The 17,890-nt window shown below is 43.5% G+C and overlaps 1 protein-coding gene across 2 annotated transcripts; it reads right to left on the bottom strand.

Moving 5' to 3' along the window:
* Positions 1–1,456: 1,456 nt before the first annotated feature.
* LOC149332543 (uncharacterized) lies at positions 1,457–17,662 on the bottom strand. Of its 2 annotated transcripts, XM_089558150.1 has the most exons (10): positions 17,140–17,662; positions 15,656–15,965; positions 13,896–14,030; positions 11,965–12,162; positions 10,670–10,912; positions 9,089–9,347; positions 7,973–8,265; positions 5,526–5,615; positions 5,323–5,429; positions 1,457–3,974 (listed from the first exon to the last, which is right to left on the bottom strand). In XM_089558150.1, the coding sequence occupies exons 1-10, from the start codon at positions 17,533–17,535 to the stop codon at positions 3,759–3,761; spliced, it is 2,247 nt and encodes a 748-aa protein (XP_089414276.1). In that variant the 5' UTR covers positions 17,536–17,662; the 3' UTR covers positions 1,457–3,758. The 2 variants fall into 2 exon arrangements, with proteins under 2 accessions (XP_089414276.1, XP_089414278.1); XM_089558152.1 differs by lacking the exon at positions 5,526–5,615.
* Between the last annotated feature and the right edge of the window lie 228 nt (positions 17,663–17,890).

Genomic DNA, 17,890 nt, shown 5'->3' with positions numbered 1-17,890 from the left:
CTACATCTTCGGTCATTCCTCTCTGCATGAATGTAAAAATGCCCCAAATATGAGGGGTTGTCAAATGTGCTGGGTATTTCGTGGAATGAATTGCTCTAGTGTATATTATTTCAAACTGCTGCAGTAGCTAGGTGGCGGTCGCAATGCACTGCTAAATGCAAGTTTTTGGTTAAAATTCCTGATCATTGCTGCCACATTTGAGTCGTGCCAGAATGCAGAAAAACTTAGAACTAAGGTTTCAGACCACTGCAATTCTGATAATCCATCTAGCAGTAAAGAAAAAATTTCTATGTATACTATATATTTATTCTATGTGAGGTGTTCACCAGAGAACACCTGATGTATTTAATTTATTTATATACCTCTCAGTTACTTGTTCTTTGAATTTATGCCTGGTTTTATATGAATATATAACTGTTATATTCAGTAGCAAATTGCATGTTCATGTGTTAAAAGAGTTTGTTTTCTCTAAGCTTATGCAAATGTTTAAGCATTTTCAATCAGACGCTCAAAGAAACTTTACAATCTGAAAGTGCTTAAAGACGCACCTGTGTTTATATGTAAAAAAAAGAAAACTTGTGCTTATGACATGACAACTGGGGCATATCAAGAGTTCCATCATTTGCAACTTTTGTTTTTATGTGACAAAGCACTTTTGCAGAGATTTTTCTTATCTAATGTATTTGCTGCACTTTCTTTGTTCTTTATTAATGTGCAGTGGAGACGCACAGTAATAACGATGTTGTTTGGTTTAGGGAAGAAAAATATTGCGAAGCTAAATTTCATGACAGCTTATTTAATAATATGTATCTGCAAAAAAGCAAATACATTTTATGCACCGTGAAAGGAGAAACAGCAATATTCATACAGTTTGTTTTTCATATTGAGTTTTAGTTGGATTACTGGCTAGCCCATTTTCTGAATGTGATTAATTCCAACTTGTGTTTTTCTGCTTGCACGTTGGTGATTGTTGATACGAGATACTCTCTTTGATTCAAGAACTGTTCAAACAAAATATTCAACATATTTTTTTCAAGTACGAAATCACTTTTTGCACATACTCAGTTGTCCCACAAATATCTCAGTTCAGCATGATTGTGTACACACCAATAAAATGCAAACCTATGCAAAGGCACATCATGTGGAACACGGAGTACATTTTTTGAAAATTTTTATTTCATCATAAGAACATGAGGACAGCTGCTTGTAATGCTGTTGAGAACCCGCAGAGAATGTACATCCAAAGTTGCAAAAGCAAGCAATATGCATCAGAATCAAGGCAAAGCTGCACTGACATTAGCCTTTACTTGGCTACAGCTACGGCTCGGATTGACAGTCTTCTCTCCCAGACCACAGGCTACCTTGCTGTGGTACATGTCTACAAACCTGCACTTTTAGAGTCATAATGCTAGCAGTTGGCTGTTATTTTTCTTGCAAGAATTTTGGTTTGGTTTATGGTTTATGGGTGTTTAACGTCCCAAAGCAACTCAGACTGAGAGATGCCGTAGTGAAGGGCTCCGGAAATTCCGACCACCTGCGGTTCTTTAACATGCACTGACATCGTGCAGTATACGGGCCTCTATAATTTCGCCTCCATCGAAATTCGACCGCTGTGGCCGGGATCAAACCCGCGTCTTTCGGGTCAGCAGCCGAGCGCCGTAACCACTGAGCCACTGCGGCGGTGCAAGAATTTTGGTTACAGAGTTCAGATTTGAGGTTGTAGATGTGCAAAGTTTTTATTTTGTTGTTATCGTTTTACTTTTTTGCATTAAAGATGTGAGGTAATTAGTGTGCCCATGTTCAAAATGATTTTTCAAGACATTTGAGTGTTTGATTAAGATTGAAGATGTTAGCGGTCATCTAATGCATTATTCCCTGATAAGCTGTTATGTTCCCATGCATTGCGGACATAAAACAAATGACTGCCATATAAAAGCCTATGTTGTTGCACACTACTTTCACTGTACAAATATTCTCTACACATTAACTGTCTAAAGTCTACACCAAGCCACCACTGCAGATTAACAAATATTGACTCTCTTAACATCTTTTGATCTTGTTCTTGCTTTGAGATCATTGCGACGATTTCATTCTTGGCATGGTAGAAAAAGCGAGGATTTTCCCCATCACCTGATGACACAACTATGATTCATTAACGTTTGTCTTCAGCATAATTCATGACTGTTAACCCTGCCGTTAACTGCTGGGGAGGTATATACAGTCAAGCCCACTTATAACAATATTCAAGTGCCATGGAAATACCATTGTTATAACCAATAATTGTTTAACAGGGTTGTGCCGAAAAAAAAGAAAGGATGACAAACTTCAGAGCATTTATTGACACTAAATAACCAGGGGTTTGATTGTTCTAATGCCTGTAAAAGCTCGTTAAATCGAACTTCAGGGAACCGGAACAATGTTCACCGTTCACCGATGACCAAAGCACCGCCATCACTGCGCCACCGGGAGCTTTGCGCACCTCCACGTCACAGGAATCAAGTCGGCTTTTTGGAAGCTATCCTTATGGGAAATTCAAGAAGCATGCAGAACCAAGGGTGCGGTGACAGCTGACAAGAGAAAAACCGCACTGGCTGCATGCACGCGTGCTGCACTGACTGATTAGGGGTACGCATGGCGTGCGTAGCCAATGCAGCAATGCAGCAGCTCTCGTGACGCGATGACGCCTGCCTATTTTGCTTTCGTGGCGTTGCTGCGCCAGCTTAGTCCATTGGTCGGACCCACACACGCACGCTTTTGTGTTGTAAGCATGGTTTTGCTGGTGTGGTTGTAGCATTTTTTTTTTTTTTCTGTAATGGTTGACACTCAATTACCAGATTTGATTGTTATAACCAATAATGTGCCTTGACAGCATTGCTATAAGCAGTTTACTTTACCATAGAACACATGGCAAAGCTGATGGTGCCATGACCGACCATTGTTATATCCGATATATTGTTATAGCCAGTATTGTTATAAGTGGACTTGACTGTACTCAACTTCTGCAGCCATGTTGCCACTTTTAACCCTCATTTCATACCTTTGTATCAAACTGAGGGTCACTAAGGAGCAGTAAATATGTAAAGAGTGCTGATTTACAATACATACAATGTCATTTTTGTGACAAACAAGAATGCTACATCCACAGTTAAGTACGACATCCATGCTTTGTGATGTCACAATTAATGCAGTGCCATGTCTGATTTTTTTTTCAACTTCGTATTATGTAGTATTGTGATTGAGTGCACTTCTATCAAAACCACCCTTGTTGTTCTTGGTCTGTTGAACATTGATAAGCTATTGATTTTTTCATTACATTAATCTCAGGTGTGTTGAATTCTAGCAGAAGCCTTTCTCATTTGTAGATTTATGTTCTTGTGCATTAATTGTAGGAGCTGTGCCTGGATGTCTCTGAGCATGTGATCAACACGAACAAAGTTTCACATTTGATTATGAACACGAAAGTGAAAGTGGGTATTGAAAATGGAGGTACATCCTGGTTGTCCGATGCTAACAAGTAAAACATTGTTTCCTTCTGCAAAGTCCTTTAACTTGCGACAGTATTGTGTGTGGCTACAGGACATATGTGCAACGGTAGCGCCTCTAGCCAGACGTGTACATTTTTAACAGACAATTCATATTAATAGTCGCCTTTAAATGGAAACCGCAGTTTTTTTTTCCCTCGGGAAATGAACACTCAATAGGATGCTGCGTGTTCCAGCCTCGTTACGTGCCTCCCGTGTTCAGAGTAAGCGAGTTTGTCAGAGGTACATCCCGTTAACCAAATAGTCTGCATCATGTGCGAGCGACGAACGGCCGCCTCGGCGTGCTAGCCGGTGTCGAGCCAGCCGAAGCCGGCATCCGACCAGAACCAGCAGGAGCCCTGTGATGCACAGGCCCAACGTGAGTGCCAAGACTGCACTGCCCGATTCCGGTTCAGCTCCGCGGCCTCCTTGCTCGACTTGAGTGAAGCTGACCTGAAAAAAAGAACACAGCAGCGTTCATCTGTGGGGAAGCCAGCATTTCTGGAATAGACTTAAAAGTTCAGAAATTTGACAAAGAATTATTTTTGTAGTGTAGACGGTGCTGTCTTCACCTTCAAGAAAATGTCAGTGCCATGTTGATACATGGGCCCGTACCACAGGAATGATTGTTTGTGCCATACAAACCTTAATTTCAACAACATTTGTGTGTCGCTAAGTGAAGACCTCGTGTGCATTCAAGCATATAAAGTTAGTTTCATTTGTCATCTAAGGTAGCTTCGATATTCTAACTGTGATGATTAGTAACAGATTTCTGCTGCAATGTTTCAGCTCGCAGCATGCCCGCAGTACCTTAGTGCCTAAGCAGGCTGTTGCTGAGCTGCATCAAACGAGAATACAGTACAGCATTTGTTGTAGTTTAAGTTGCTCCACTGCCTACTTTTTAAACAGTGAGTAAGGGAAGGGCAGCGTAGCAGGGGGCGGCAGAAGGTGAGGTGGGTAGGTGAGATTAAGAGGTTTGCAGGGATAGGGTGACTGCAGCTAGCACAGGACAGGGTTAAATGGAGAGACATGGGAGAGGCCTTTGTCCTGCAGTGGGTAGAGTCAGGCTGATGATGATGAAGTGTCTACCCATAAGAACATCATGTTTTTAAGAGCATTAGCTCTTACTTATCACGTTTTGAGATTTCGTGGGTTCTGCTACCACCCTGAGATCACAGCGCCATCTGTGGCAGCAACTACTCATCACGTTTCGAGGTTTCGTGCGGTCTGCTACCACCATAAGATCACAGCACCATCTGTAGCACCAACTACTCATCACGTTTTGAGATTTCGTGGGGTCTGCTACCACCCTGAGATCACAGCGCCATCTGTGGCAGCAACTACTCATCGCGTTTCGAGGTTTCGTGCGGTCTGCTACCACCATGAGATCACAGCACCATCTGTAGCACCAACTACTCATCACGCTTTGAGATTTCGTGGGGTCTGCTACCACCCTGAGATCACAGCGCCATCTGTGGCAGCAACTACTCATCACGTTTCGAGATTTCGTGGGGTCTGCTACCACCCTGAGATCACAGCGCCATCTGTGGCAGCAACTACTCATCACATTTCGAGATTCCGTGGGGTCTGCTACCACCCTGAGATCACAGCGCCATCTGTGGCCGCAACTAGAAAACAGCACATCTCGCATCTCGTTCATATCAATCCTAGTAAACCAAACAGCTAACGCTCGTTACTTCGTCTTCCAGACGGTGGCAGCCTTTTTAACTCTGTGTGTGAGACATAATCGCCTTAGCCTGTTTTAAGTGAGTAAACCCAGCTATCTTGCTCCCTCACTCACCTGCATGTTCGCAACTTCGTGGAGTCTGCTGTACTGAACAGGTCGGTCGTTGTGATGATGCGGCACTTCAGACCCAGCGGCTGCCTTTGCTTGTTTTGCACTGGGCTCTGCAGGAAGAAGAGAATCGCCATTGTGCACTTATTGGGTTTGGCATGCCATTAATGGTCTTCTCTTTTCTGGTGCAAGGTTGTTGCAAGACTCACTCTGCAGATGCTTTGTGAGGTGCTTTGAACTACTTTGATGGGGTGCCGGTGCTGGGGGTGCCACTTCGACCACAGGCTGATAGAATGTGTCTGTGCCAACGAGAAAAGTGAGTGCAAATTCAGAGTGCCAAGTTTGTCCGGTTGGTACGCCTGTCTGAGCAAAAATAGTGCACAGACGGGATGGAAACGTAAGTGAACAATAGCACTGGCAGTGTTTCAACCACACTTTACTTTTCACAGTTCAGGAAGTATGTCATTGAAGAGGGCGAAGAAGTAAATAATTAAAGTTGATTAATCTAGCGGTACCATGACCACCGTATGGAGGAATCCTGTGCAGTGGTATCAATATATAATTCATGCAAAAGAAGCAGCATGCTTAAAAACACCCTCTATTAGCTTATAAAATAGCTCTCATCTCTGACATTATTCAGGTTTGCTTTTTGCATGTATTTATAATCTGGTTCATATTTGTCTGTGAGACTCGTAATCTGTGTTCTGCAAAATTGGCCATATGGTTGAGTTTAGATTGAAGTAGCTGCCTGTGTTGTGAGCATAGGCAGCTACTTCATATTCTTTCAACAAACATATACAAACATATGTTTGTATATGTTGTAAACTTCATATACAAACATATTCTTTCATGCAAAATATAAAAAATGTAGCTGGTTGCATTTGTGTTGCAAAATACAAAGATGTAGAGACCTGCAAAATCTTGTCGTAGCATGATTGGCATTCCATTTCTGAACTCGTTTTTTTTGTGTGTGTGAAGCCTTGGCTCGGGACACTGTCATTTTGGAAATGCAAGTTAGTACATTTAGGTTCATTGCATTTTCTGTGTCTCTTCTGCAGGTCGCATGCATGGTAAAATGTTCTTTTGCCAACGTTAATAAGCAGCTTTGTTTTGAACATGTGCACCATGTGTTCACTATCCTGGCTTGGCTTAGTCACAAAGTTCACTATTTAACACTAATCTCAATTCTATGAGGTTCTTGTGCTTCCAGAACAGGCTTTGGATCATGTGCAGTTCTTCACCTGTACATGCAGTTCTTGAGATGGAAGCATAACAGTGTGCTCAAACTCTTAATGCCTCAGGACTCAGCAGGACTCCTGTTGACAGACATTTTTCACTGTATTTCGCCATTTTCAAAATTTGTCCATTAGCTACAGAAATCGATCTTTTTACTGAGGTCATCTTCAGAATTTTTTTTTACCATTGCTTTGGCGAAATGACGAGGGGAAATTTAAGCTGGATATGACAATTTGTAGATATGTGATTCCTTAAATGGATCAATTTAGTTTTGATTGATGATTGTGCAGCTATTTTGGGCCACGAAGACAAAAATAAATTTTGACCTATTTCTGTCCCATGCAGCGTACTTCACTGCGGTTAACCTGCCAAAAGCAAACGCATCTTGTATCTTGTCTGACAAGTAAAGATTAGCTGAGCTTGCACAGCTGAGCAGCAATTTTTAAAGGGACAGTGAGGAGAGCTCTATTAATATTTTTTTAAAAGCAAAATCCGATATTTCGGCATTTCATGGCTTTGTTGCCACTTGGCCGGCAGCGAAAGATGCATTTATTTCTAAGAAATTTGGATTCAAAGTTGAAAAAGTTTTTCCTGCCGCTCTGATTCAAACTTGGGACTCTCTTATGGTGACACAGGACTAAGTGACGTGAAACATGACGTGCACATGACGTAACGCAGACTCCGTGATTTCTTGCGGCCAGCAGTGCGGCCAAGCAGCAGCCAAAAAGAAAGCTACCGCCGGCCGCACGTTGAAGGCATCTATGGGCTATTGCGGCCGTCGCTACCGTCGCTTCGTTTACGTTTGCACCGGCGTTTTGCCAGCGTTACGATGGATCCCGTTCTCGAAGTCGTCAATGAAGTTCTCGCAAATCGACACCTTTAGCATACTGTGTACCTTGTTACCGTTAGCGGAATACCGGGAACCTGCCTACCGCCGGTGAGCAGTCGCTGATTGGTCCCGATGCTGCAGGCACACATGTAGCTGTCGGGCACGTGGCGCCATCTGGCGACGTCAAGGAGATTTGCGCATGCATTGGCTGCGCCTCAGTGATTCGTGGCTTCTCGTGTCTTAGTGTTCATTGGTTCTAGCAACACTGTTTTGTCCTATGACATCATCACGCTTGTACTTGCGAGTTTGGCCTGTGGCGGCGATACTTGTATTTTGGTTCTTGCTCTTTTCTACGTTACAAGAGCTTTGTTGTCAGTGTGAGTGGCGTTTTTGTAATCAGGAGCTGGTATTCTGTTGATACAAGCCAACTTCAATTTCTCCTCGGTGTCCCTTTAAAACATCTCTGCCTACAAACCGAGAAAAATATTCTACAACGAACATTTTAGATGAACTTGCAATCCTTCACAGGGGCACTACTAAAAACATGATTCTGGTTTCACTTAAACAGCTGACGAACAGAGCATGCCTCACCATCTTCGCTTGCGGCTGGCGCGACTGGCTTTGCCGGCATGACAGGATGTGGCTTGAGCTTTGGCTGCTCCTGCAGCGAGGGCTGTGGCTCCATCTGTGAGTCGGGCTGCGATTCTTGTGGAAGGCTCTGTTGTGGGCCTGGGGCCTGGTCTGCACCCTTGCTGCTGGGCATGTCCTGCGGTCGGTTCAAGTGGCCACCGATGCCAGGGTGCAGGTGTCGGCCGTAGGGAGCCACGGTTGGAGGGTACTGCTGTGGTCCATAGTTGTCACCCTGGTCTACAGGAGCCAGTGGCCTGCAGGGTATCCAGACGTTGTGGCAAAGGCAAGCTGTTCATTCAGTGCGTATGAAATGTACTGAGGGTCATTTGATAGAGTACGGCATTCTTCATTGCCTGAGTCACTTTGTGACGTTAAACCCCTGTAAACTATTTGATAGAGTACGAAGATGTTCTGAGCATCTGTCGCTTTGAAGTTAGAGACATTGCCATTGGGCACGCCCAGATGTCAAAACACCTGCCATTTGGACTGTTGTGAGCAGGTGCAGAAATCTATAGCGTCAGCGCTTTCGTTGTGTGCCAGATTTCCTTAGCACTCTGGCAAGCAATATGGTGACGCACAGGGGCACTTTTTGAAAGGCCTACACACACCATCTATCTACTTTCCTGATTTTTTTTTTTTTCATCACAGAAGGCTTCTTCAGGGCTCCAAAAATACTCACTGACATTTCAGTAACACCCTTATTTTGCAAACATTTTGACACTGACCTAGTTTTTGACCAGGTGGTCAAATTTTTTCGTATAGTTAGGCCTGCAATATGGTGCAGTTGCTGTGTTGCATTGATGCATAAAAAAATGTTCTCGATATCTTTCCTAGAAAGCAGGAAAGTTTTATCGCATGAGTGTTTCACATTGTTTTGTGAAGTTTGTGGTTTCTTTCATTATGTAAACTTCGCATCTAACAACTTCCAAACTACATGCCCTTCTAGGCGTTTAAACTACTGGAAATGAATTATTAAAATAAGTAAATAAATACACCTTCACGCTCACTGCATTCAGCAGATTGCCAGCCTCGGCGCAAGTTGCTTACTGTGTCAAGTGCACGAAATTGTCGGCTCACCCACGGCCCATTTTCCAGTGACTGGGCGGGTAGTCCTGTACGGGCGATGCTTGCTGCTTCTGCTGCTGCAGCTCGTGCTGCAACTGCTTCAGCTGGTGCTGACGAAACTGCTGCTGTTGGAAGCGTTGTTGCTGCAGCCTTTGTTGCTGCTGCTGCTGAAGCTCTTGCTGCTGCTGTTGCTGCTGCTGCTGCTGGTACTGGTGCTGTTGGAGATTCATCCTTGGCTTCTGCGCTCTGAAGTTCTGCGGCTGCATAATGCCTGCACAAGGAAAGCAGGGCAGTAATGGAGGCACTAAATTTATTTATTTATTTATTTATACAAAATACCCCTAAAGGCCCTCGAGAGGGTACTACATAGGGGAGGGGTACAGCCAATTGATTAAAATAAAACAAAACCACAAATAAACCACTTAGCATGACATAAATAAGCAGAAGAATCAAAAGTATGGCAGCGCGGCAAAGAGTGAAAATTACTACAGTATTAAAATTGTACACTCGCCGTCAAAAGTAAATGGAAGGCGACTTTGTCAAAAAAAATTAATTTCTTTAAATCTAAAGCAAAATGGTCCATGCTTGTTGGTGCAGAGTGCAATTCGCAAAATCACAATTAGGCTGCACGTATGTATTCAAGGATGCATGAATTGAGCGGGCAATGATTAAATTTTTTCGTGAATATTGCCTTCCATTTACTTTTGACGGCACCTGTACAAACAGAACACTAATGCAAGAATCATTTTAGTAACATACCCTGCAAAAAAGGAAGCCATGAACAAATAAAATGACAATGTATGCAAAGAGTTAAGGAGTAGTTATTGAAGATATAAGATTAAAATATTTATTAGGATCAGTGGTGGTTGCGATATGCGAAGGCAGAGTGTTCCAGTCAGATATTGTGCGTGGTAAGAATGAATGCGCATAGTTAAATGTTCTGCATGTGAAACGCCTAACTTTAAAGGGATGATCGTGGTGGAGTGGATGAATGGTGAACTCGCTTGTTTGCATTAAAGGGACGCTAAGGACGAATTAAAGTTGACCTGTATCAACTGATTAATGCATTCCGTTGAAGATGCTACCCGCTTTAATGTAATCTCATCACCTTTCGTGAAAATTGCAAGTGTAATGCTTTGGGCTCTAGGGTTGTCGGAAAGCACAGAAGGGAGTTATGTTAACTAATTAATTTGCTGTTTTAAAGTTCTCCCAGCAGATTTCTTAGCATAATGCTGCTGCTGCCAATGTATTCTCAAGTTCATGTGCAAAAAACATTCACTCAAATTTTATTCATCCACTATAACTGCAGTTCATACCATGAGGATTGGCCCCGCCGCGGTGGCTCAGCGGTTACGGCGCTCGGCTGCTCACCCGAAAGGCACGGGTTCGATCCCGGCCACGGTGGCTGAATTTCGATGAAGGCGAAATTCTAGAGGCCTGTGTGCTGTGTGATGTCAGTGCATGTTAAAGAACCCCAGGTGGTTGAAATTTCCAGAGCCCTTCACTACAGCGTCCCTCATAGCCTGAGTTGCTTTGGGACGATAAACCCTAATAAACTAAACTATACCATGAGGATTGTTGGTATGACCTTACCGTCGGCAACCATGGGGTAGAGCTGCGTGTCAGGGTCGTTAATCCAGTATCGGTAGCTCTCTGGGTAGGCCTGTCCATAGTCATAGTACTTGGCCTGTTCTGGTGTGAAGGGTTCTTCGTACGGGTCCCTGTATTCAGGTCGCAGGTGGTTGCGGCCGCTTTCATCTCCCCACCGAAGCCTGTTGTTGTGAGGCAATGGTGGGAAACTGTTGTGGCCACCCAGCATGGGCTTGGGCATCCTTCCTGCAATCAGTGAGACAGAGCGTTACCAAACAGAAACGGGGCTGAGTTGGCGATTCTCATTTCGGAACATTTCACCAGTATAAAGAACGGAGACATAGAGGAGGAGTACACAGTACAACACAGTAGAACAGTCTGGCAACACTGGCATATCAGACAATGGGTACTGTTTGCGAAACTACCCAGTACAACTGCCGGACTGATGTAACAGAAGAATTCAGACATTAAGGCAGAAAACAGAGGGGCCTGGTGTATTGGAAAAGACTAATTAAAGCACAAAGGTCGGCAAAGCCTTATTGTGTTTTTCTTTGACATGATGTTACGGCACACAGTAAGTGGTGCAGCAAACCAGCAGGTACATTTTGCAATTTAAAGGGCAGCTTCGGAGGTTTTTTGAACATTTGGGTAAATGGTCACATCTCATTCCTTAGAGTCCCTCTCTCTGCCACAACAATCCAGTACAACAATTTGCCACTACATTTTGTGTGTATACACACAAAATGCGGTGGCAAATTTTTAAACCAGGACGGTGGCAATTTTTTTTTCACGTCTGCTGAGCACATTGTCGTGCTCAAAGGACATGATGGTGTTAGCTACCTGTTGAAATAAGTACAGTTATATTGCCAGTACTGAAACATCTTATCATAGGCACATCAGGTCTCACAAACATATCTTTTAGCAGGTGTGTTTGACAGCATATTAAAGAGAACTGCTGAGAGCCACTGAACCCCACAAATTTGGGACTTCAATTTTACAACTCTGCAGCTCTTTGAGGAAATGAATGATCAGAGCAGTTAATAGTTTGCACATTTTGCAGTTTATAGAATGTTTCTGCTAAGAACTGAAGGCCTATATAAATTTACTTTTCTTTAACTGGTTGCTTGAGTTACACTCGGTTTATTTAAATGCAACAAGTTTCATTCGAATTAGTGAAGCTAGTGCCTGTAGTGTAGCTTTACATTTCCTGCCCCTCTAAATTGAAAAATAGGTGTTGGATCCGATCCAGAACACACCCAATTTTTGTGCCTTTGCTGTGAGGTTTGTACTGTACCGACCTCCAATGTCCACTGCCGAGCTATGTCGGGGGCTGTCGTCGGTAAGGGAGGGTTGTGGAGAGTTTGCTGGAGGCAGCCTGTCCTGCTGTTGCTGCTCGCTGTCTACTGCGGTCGTGCTTCCCGACTTAGCATGTTCGGCTGTCGTCGGCAAAGTGGTCGTTGGTGTGTTCACAGCAGCACTGCTGGCCTCAGGTACCTCTGTTGAAAAAACACAGAACCCACATATGCCACAAAGAGGAAACAGGAACACATTGCAAATAAAGTTGGGATCTTTTTCAACGCTAAGTATGTGTGACTTGTGGCAAAACATACGAGTTTTATACAGGGTGTTTCACCTAAGACTTTCTGCAATTTTTAAAAATAAGCTATTTGAATTAGATGCGCGCTTTTTCTGGCATAGCATTGTCAGTGGTGTAGTACATCATAATTCAACTAAGACGTGCTAACTAGCAGGCTTGTTAACCAATATTTGATAGTTAACTTTTAAACTATTACCGTTGGGCTCCTTAATTATTGAGAGGCATGCAGCCCACCGTAAGTAATGTCCATATCCGTTTTTAGAATTTCGAGAATGCGATTATCCTCGGCGCTGTGGCCCAATAAATTTCGCCTACATCGCGTCAAAGTACATGCGGTTTGAGAAGCTTGCAGGCAAAGCAACCTCTCCAGTGAACCTAACTCGTCGAAATAGCCAAAATTTGTTGGGCCACAGCGCCGAGGATAATCGCGTTCTCGAAATTCTAAAAACAGATATGGACATTACTTACGGTGGGCTGCATTGGTTGGTAACAACTTTATTCATAGTCCTGCAGAGCTTTGGTGGGCTGCATGCCTCTCAATAATTAAGGAGCCCAACGATAATAGTTTAAAAGTTAACTATTAAATATTGGTTAACAAGCCTGCTAGTTAGCACGTCTTAGCTGCATTACGATGTACTACACCACTTACAATGCTATGCCAGAAAAAGTGCGCATCTAATTCAAATAGCTTATTTTTAAAAATTGCAGAAAGTCTTAGGTGAAACACCCTGTAGATAGCCACCGTAATCTTTACTTGTTTTATCCTTTTTTTTTTTCACATCACTAACTATACCGCCTGTTCCGTATTTATCTGTCCGTGTTAGAAAAAATTCTCCTGCGCAAAGTACTGGACTATATGGGCTCAAACGCCGACTACAAAGTAGCGTATGATGGTCTTCGTCTTTCGATAAGTAATTTAACATCTCAACTTGCCTGCATTTTCAGGAATCAGCGAAAAACTGCATTCGGCTGCGGCAGAACTTTTCGTCTAGGCGAGCAAAGAAGCCAGTTTGACAGGCTGCGCCACCTGGCGAGCGGCGAGGCAACCGATGTCACGGCGTGAGCCCCAAGCCTTGACATCGGTTGCCTCATCGCTCGCCAGATGGCGCAGCCTGTCAAACTGGCTTCTTTGCTCGCCTGGACAAAAAGTTCTGCCGTAGCCGAATGCAGTTTTTCGCCAATTCCTGAAAATGCAGGCAAGTTTAGATGTTAAATTACTTATCGAAAGACGAAGACCATTGTAAGCTACCTTGCAGTCGGCATTTGAGCCCATATAGTCCAGTAGATTGCGCAGGAGAATTTTTTGTAACAGGGACAGATAAATAAGAAACACGCGGTATAATTGAGGTTTTCTGCAGTTTACAATGAGGTAATATAGTAATACCAATGGCATATGTAGTAACATCAATGGCATACATTTGTTTTAATTGGCCATGTCAGGCATTAATGTGGAACGTGACCGATGATGACCTACAGTATAGTAACAAAACAAATTGTGTTCCGGTAAGGTTTTATCATTATAGTGTGAATGTGGGCTTTAGTCACCCTCAAGCTGCATTATTGGTAAATGAGTCTTTAGCTCGCTCATGCTGATGGTAAAGATGGAGCTCTTGAGCTCCTGCTGAAACTTACTAGCTCCAGGGCACTTGAGATCTTCAGCCTCATCGCTACCATCCACGCACTGTGGAATGCCATCGCAGACGTTGTAGACGGCTATGCATTCACTAGAATTCTGGCAGCGGAACTGGTAGTGTTGACAGCGGCGGGCTGCACAGTACATTCAAAGTCACATTATTATTAGGGGTGTGTGGATATCCGAAATTTCAATACGAATTGAATTTGTTTGTTATTTGGTTCATATCCGATTCAACAAATCGATAATAAGGGAGTAATTACTCATTGACAGCCACCCAAGTGCAGCCATACGGCTACAAAGGAAAGCTATACAGCTTTCTCAGAAACTTCGTAGTTAAAGAAAAATTCGTCCTGGCCCGGGGTTCGAACCCGGGACCACCGCTTCACCGGAGCAGTCGCTCTACCAATTGAGCTAACCGGGACGTCAAGCTTATGGTAGGGCGAGAGCGAATTGATCAATTACTCGAAGTGGGAACTGTGTTGGTCAAATGTTTAGGGGAATCCCCCTGTAATAAGGGAGTAATTACTCACTGACATCCACCCGAGCGCAGCCGTACGGCTACAAAGGAAAGCTATACAGCTTTCTCAGAAGTTTCTGAGAAAGCTGTATAGCTTTCCTTTGTAGCCGTATGGCTGCGCTCGGGTGGATGTCAATGAGTAATTACTCCCTTATTACAAATCTACTCCACCTTGGGGGGATTCCCCTAAACATTTGATCAACAAATCGATATTTGAGAATTTTTAAATATTATAAAATTTTTTAATTGTAATATTTTTGAAAAAATAAGGACAACGTTCAATTATCTTTTTTTTATTTTTTTTCATACTGAACACATATTTGATATTTGACTTAATATTCAAAGGAATGTTTCCCTCATGTTCATATTTGATTCGTATTCAATAATTTCAATATTGCTAACATGATGAGAGCATGATTTGTAATATGCTTGTCAGCAATGAGGTGGATGATTATGCAATCATGGCACGTTCCTGGCATATAGTATCACCTATTTAGCTGTGCGGCCAAATACGCACGTAAAATACCTATGATGTGGTTTATTCCTTCATTTTACTAATCCTCAAGGTTAATATTGTATTGAGAAGGAAAATGGTGATTATAAAGATAAACAGGAAAGGAAAGATGAGGAGGTCAAGTAGAGGAAGATTTCAGTTGGCTAGTGAAAGCAGCAAAGTAACGTCTGAAACATGAATGTCAAAAAAATACATATCACAAGTGTCCTAGCTTAGGTAAGAGAAACAACGAACAAACCACAACACTGTGTTGCCCTAGAATATAAACTGTGCACAACTGATTAGTATACTTTAAAATCTTAAGCTGTTGAAAATGGACGAAAATTAAAATATGGCTCCGATCTTCTAAATCTTATGAGAATTCTCCTGTCTGGGGTAGGGTCATGTATTCTGTATCTTCTGTGCGGAAAGGAATAGCTCTTAGCTGGTGAGCTGGCATTTTTCTTTTGTGTGCTCAGTAAGTTACTCATCGATCATGCTTTGCAGTTTGTTGAGAGTTCTTTAGCAAGGCAGTGTCGTCAGCAAATTGCAAACGTGTTCTCCATTAACTCTTATCGTCCGTTATTCTCATTCGAGGTTTGTAAATACCTTCCGTAAACACGCATTGAATAGTACTCTAGAGATTGTGCCTTCCTGCCTGACACCCTCTCTTACTGGAATTTTCTAATTTTATATATCGTAGTTAGATGTTGCTAATTCTTTGCCGGCAACTGCATGACCCTTACTGTCTGATGAGTCTTCTTGGTCACCTTCGGCTTGGCCCCCACTGGCCTGGCGTGGGCTGCTTGTGGTTGTGGCCAGTTTGGGCCCCTGCGTGGCAGCCGAAGGATCTCTCGCAGGACCAGCGTTGGCGAGGGGGTGGGGCTGGCGCAATTGCGTCAGTTCTTGCTCGTGATGGGAGCCGGGCCAGGCCGGGGCCTCGGTGTTGCGTGCGGGCAGGGTCAGCACAGACACAGTGTAGAATGCATGGGCCGTGAACAGACACAGGAAGTGGGAGGGCGGTCCACAGTCGAACAGGTAGCAGCTCCCCTTCCCCTGCATTTGAAAAGTGGCCGAAAAGGTGTTGTTCTAGCTCCCCGTTTAGTGCGGCACTAGTTAATTTAAAACAAAGCCTTCTTTGTTGAGTTTACATGCTTTCATTCAGTCCATCACTTAACAGTTAAGCTGTAAATCTATTTTATAAGGCTAATGATCACATGCGTACATATGCACGTGGATCTTTTAAGAGTACACAATGAACACACCCTGTTTTGGCTTCCTACATTTTTTTCAAAACCTTGACAAATGGAATGTTGCCAGCTGCCAAATCCTATGTACGGGACAAAAACGTTGCCTATTGGGCCAGTTGGTGCATGTTGAACTCAAAGAAAGTCTGTCCCCACTGTCCTGTGTGCACATCTTTGTGTTTCCGCTGGTACCCCCTTTTCAAGTTAAAATCCTAAGTATTCACCTAATTTATTAGAGATATCAAAAATGCATATTACAGCCATTCCTCAGTGAAACACGTCCTGATATATACATTTTTGGTGTATTGTCATTTTTCTCTAAAAATTTGAGAAGTTGCATGACTATATGCCACTTGTATACTAATTACGAAATTAGTATTGTATACGAAATTGTTTACGAAAAAATTAATCCTGCATTCGATTGGTTTCACGAATCCCCTGAACTGTGAGATGTCAGTGTGCATTAAAGAACCCCAGGTGGTCAAAATTTACGCAGCCCTTTACTACGGCATCCCTCATAGCCTAAGTCGCTTTGGGACGTTAAGCCCCTATAAACCATAAATCATAAGAGAATTCCCTGAAATCAAGATTGGTGTCAAACGACCTTGAAAGTTTGACTGCATTATGTTTGTAACAGTGTAATGAAACTAGAAACAGAAATAGAAACAGAAATGGCAAACTGTAATGAGCCTATATGCTGACTGTTCGTGACTTAATTTGGTTAAAATTCAATTTAGTATGTCTTTATTCTACTCTAAGCAGAATTTGCTGTCTTCTGGACCTTCACAGGTGAGGTTTCATTTTCTCAAATCACATACACCATCTGAACTGAATGGTATATAATGCGATGTGTCGTACAGTCTCTCTCTATCGGAGACACATCTCTGTATATTTCTCCACTGATATAAATGTGTATATACAGCTGGCAGTGGCTGCGTTGAGCAAAAGAAACTTACGCTTTCACTTCACTTCAGTGTGCATACCTTTTCTTCGAACACGGCTACATTGCAGCTGGTAGTCTCCCAGCACCAGAGCAGGCAGTCGCGGTTGGAGCTCAGTTCGGTTTCATTCAGGTAGCGCGCTCCCATACGCCGGGAGTCCTCGGTGCGAATGATGCGGTTCTCGTTCACCTGGAAATTTTCCAACGCGTCCCTCGCCGCCGCCGAGATTGGTCCCGCGAGCGAAGGCGACGGGTTGGGACGCTTCTTGAGCGTCCGACCGCCGCTGGGCACAGCCGCTGCCGCGGCTGGTAAGGGTGGCTTCGCCGCGGTAGCGGTAGGTCTCGCCGTGAAGCCCTCCTGCGCGATCGCAATCGGCAGTGCTGCTAGGAGGAATGTCGCAAGAGCGAGTCCAGCGGCGTTGCGGAAAGCCCGACGCATCTTATGAGCTTTTTAAACGCTCCTGTTTATCAACCTCTGAAATTTAACCCGACCCTGGTTTCCTGCGCATTGTACGATGTTACGCCGCGCTTTCGCCGAAGACCGACATCTTGTTTATGTTTTTTTTTGCGTGTTTGTATGTGTGCTTGCTGCTCGGAGCTCATAATGAAGCTGTGCGCATGCGTTCCTAACTGTAAGCACCCGCTGCTTGCCAATTAAGATATTATTCTAAATTATTACACCTCATTTTGCTCTTATGCAGCTGCAAGTTCGAACCAAATCCGATTTATTCACGCGGCCACCTTTCAGCGCGCGCATCCAAAGTTTCGCTTTCGGTTCTGGTCCATCCCAAAAC

The sequence above is a fragment of the Amblyomma mixtum genome, chromosome 8 (assembly GCF_055824585.1).
Source record: "Amblyomma mixtum isolate Tamu chromosome 8, ASM5582458v1, whole genome shotgun sequence".
In the NCBI taxonomy this organism is placed as follows: domain Eukaryota; kingdom Metazoa; phylum Arthropoda; class Arachnida; order Ixodida; family Ixodidae; genus Amblyomma; species Amblyomma mixtum.
The sequence above is the reverse complement of the archived record's forward strand: the minus strand, read 5'-3'. Positions and strand labels throughout refer to the sequence as shown.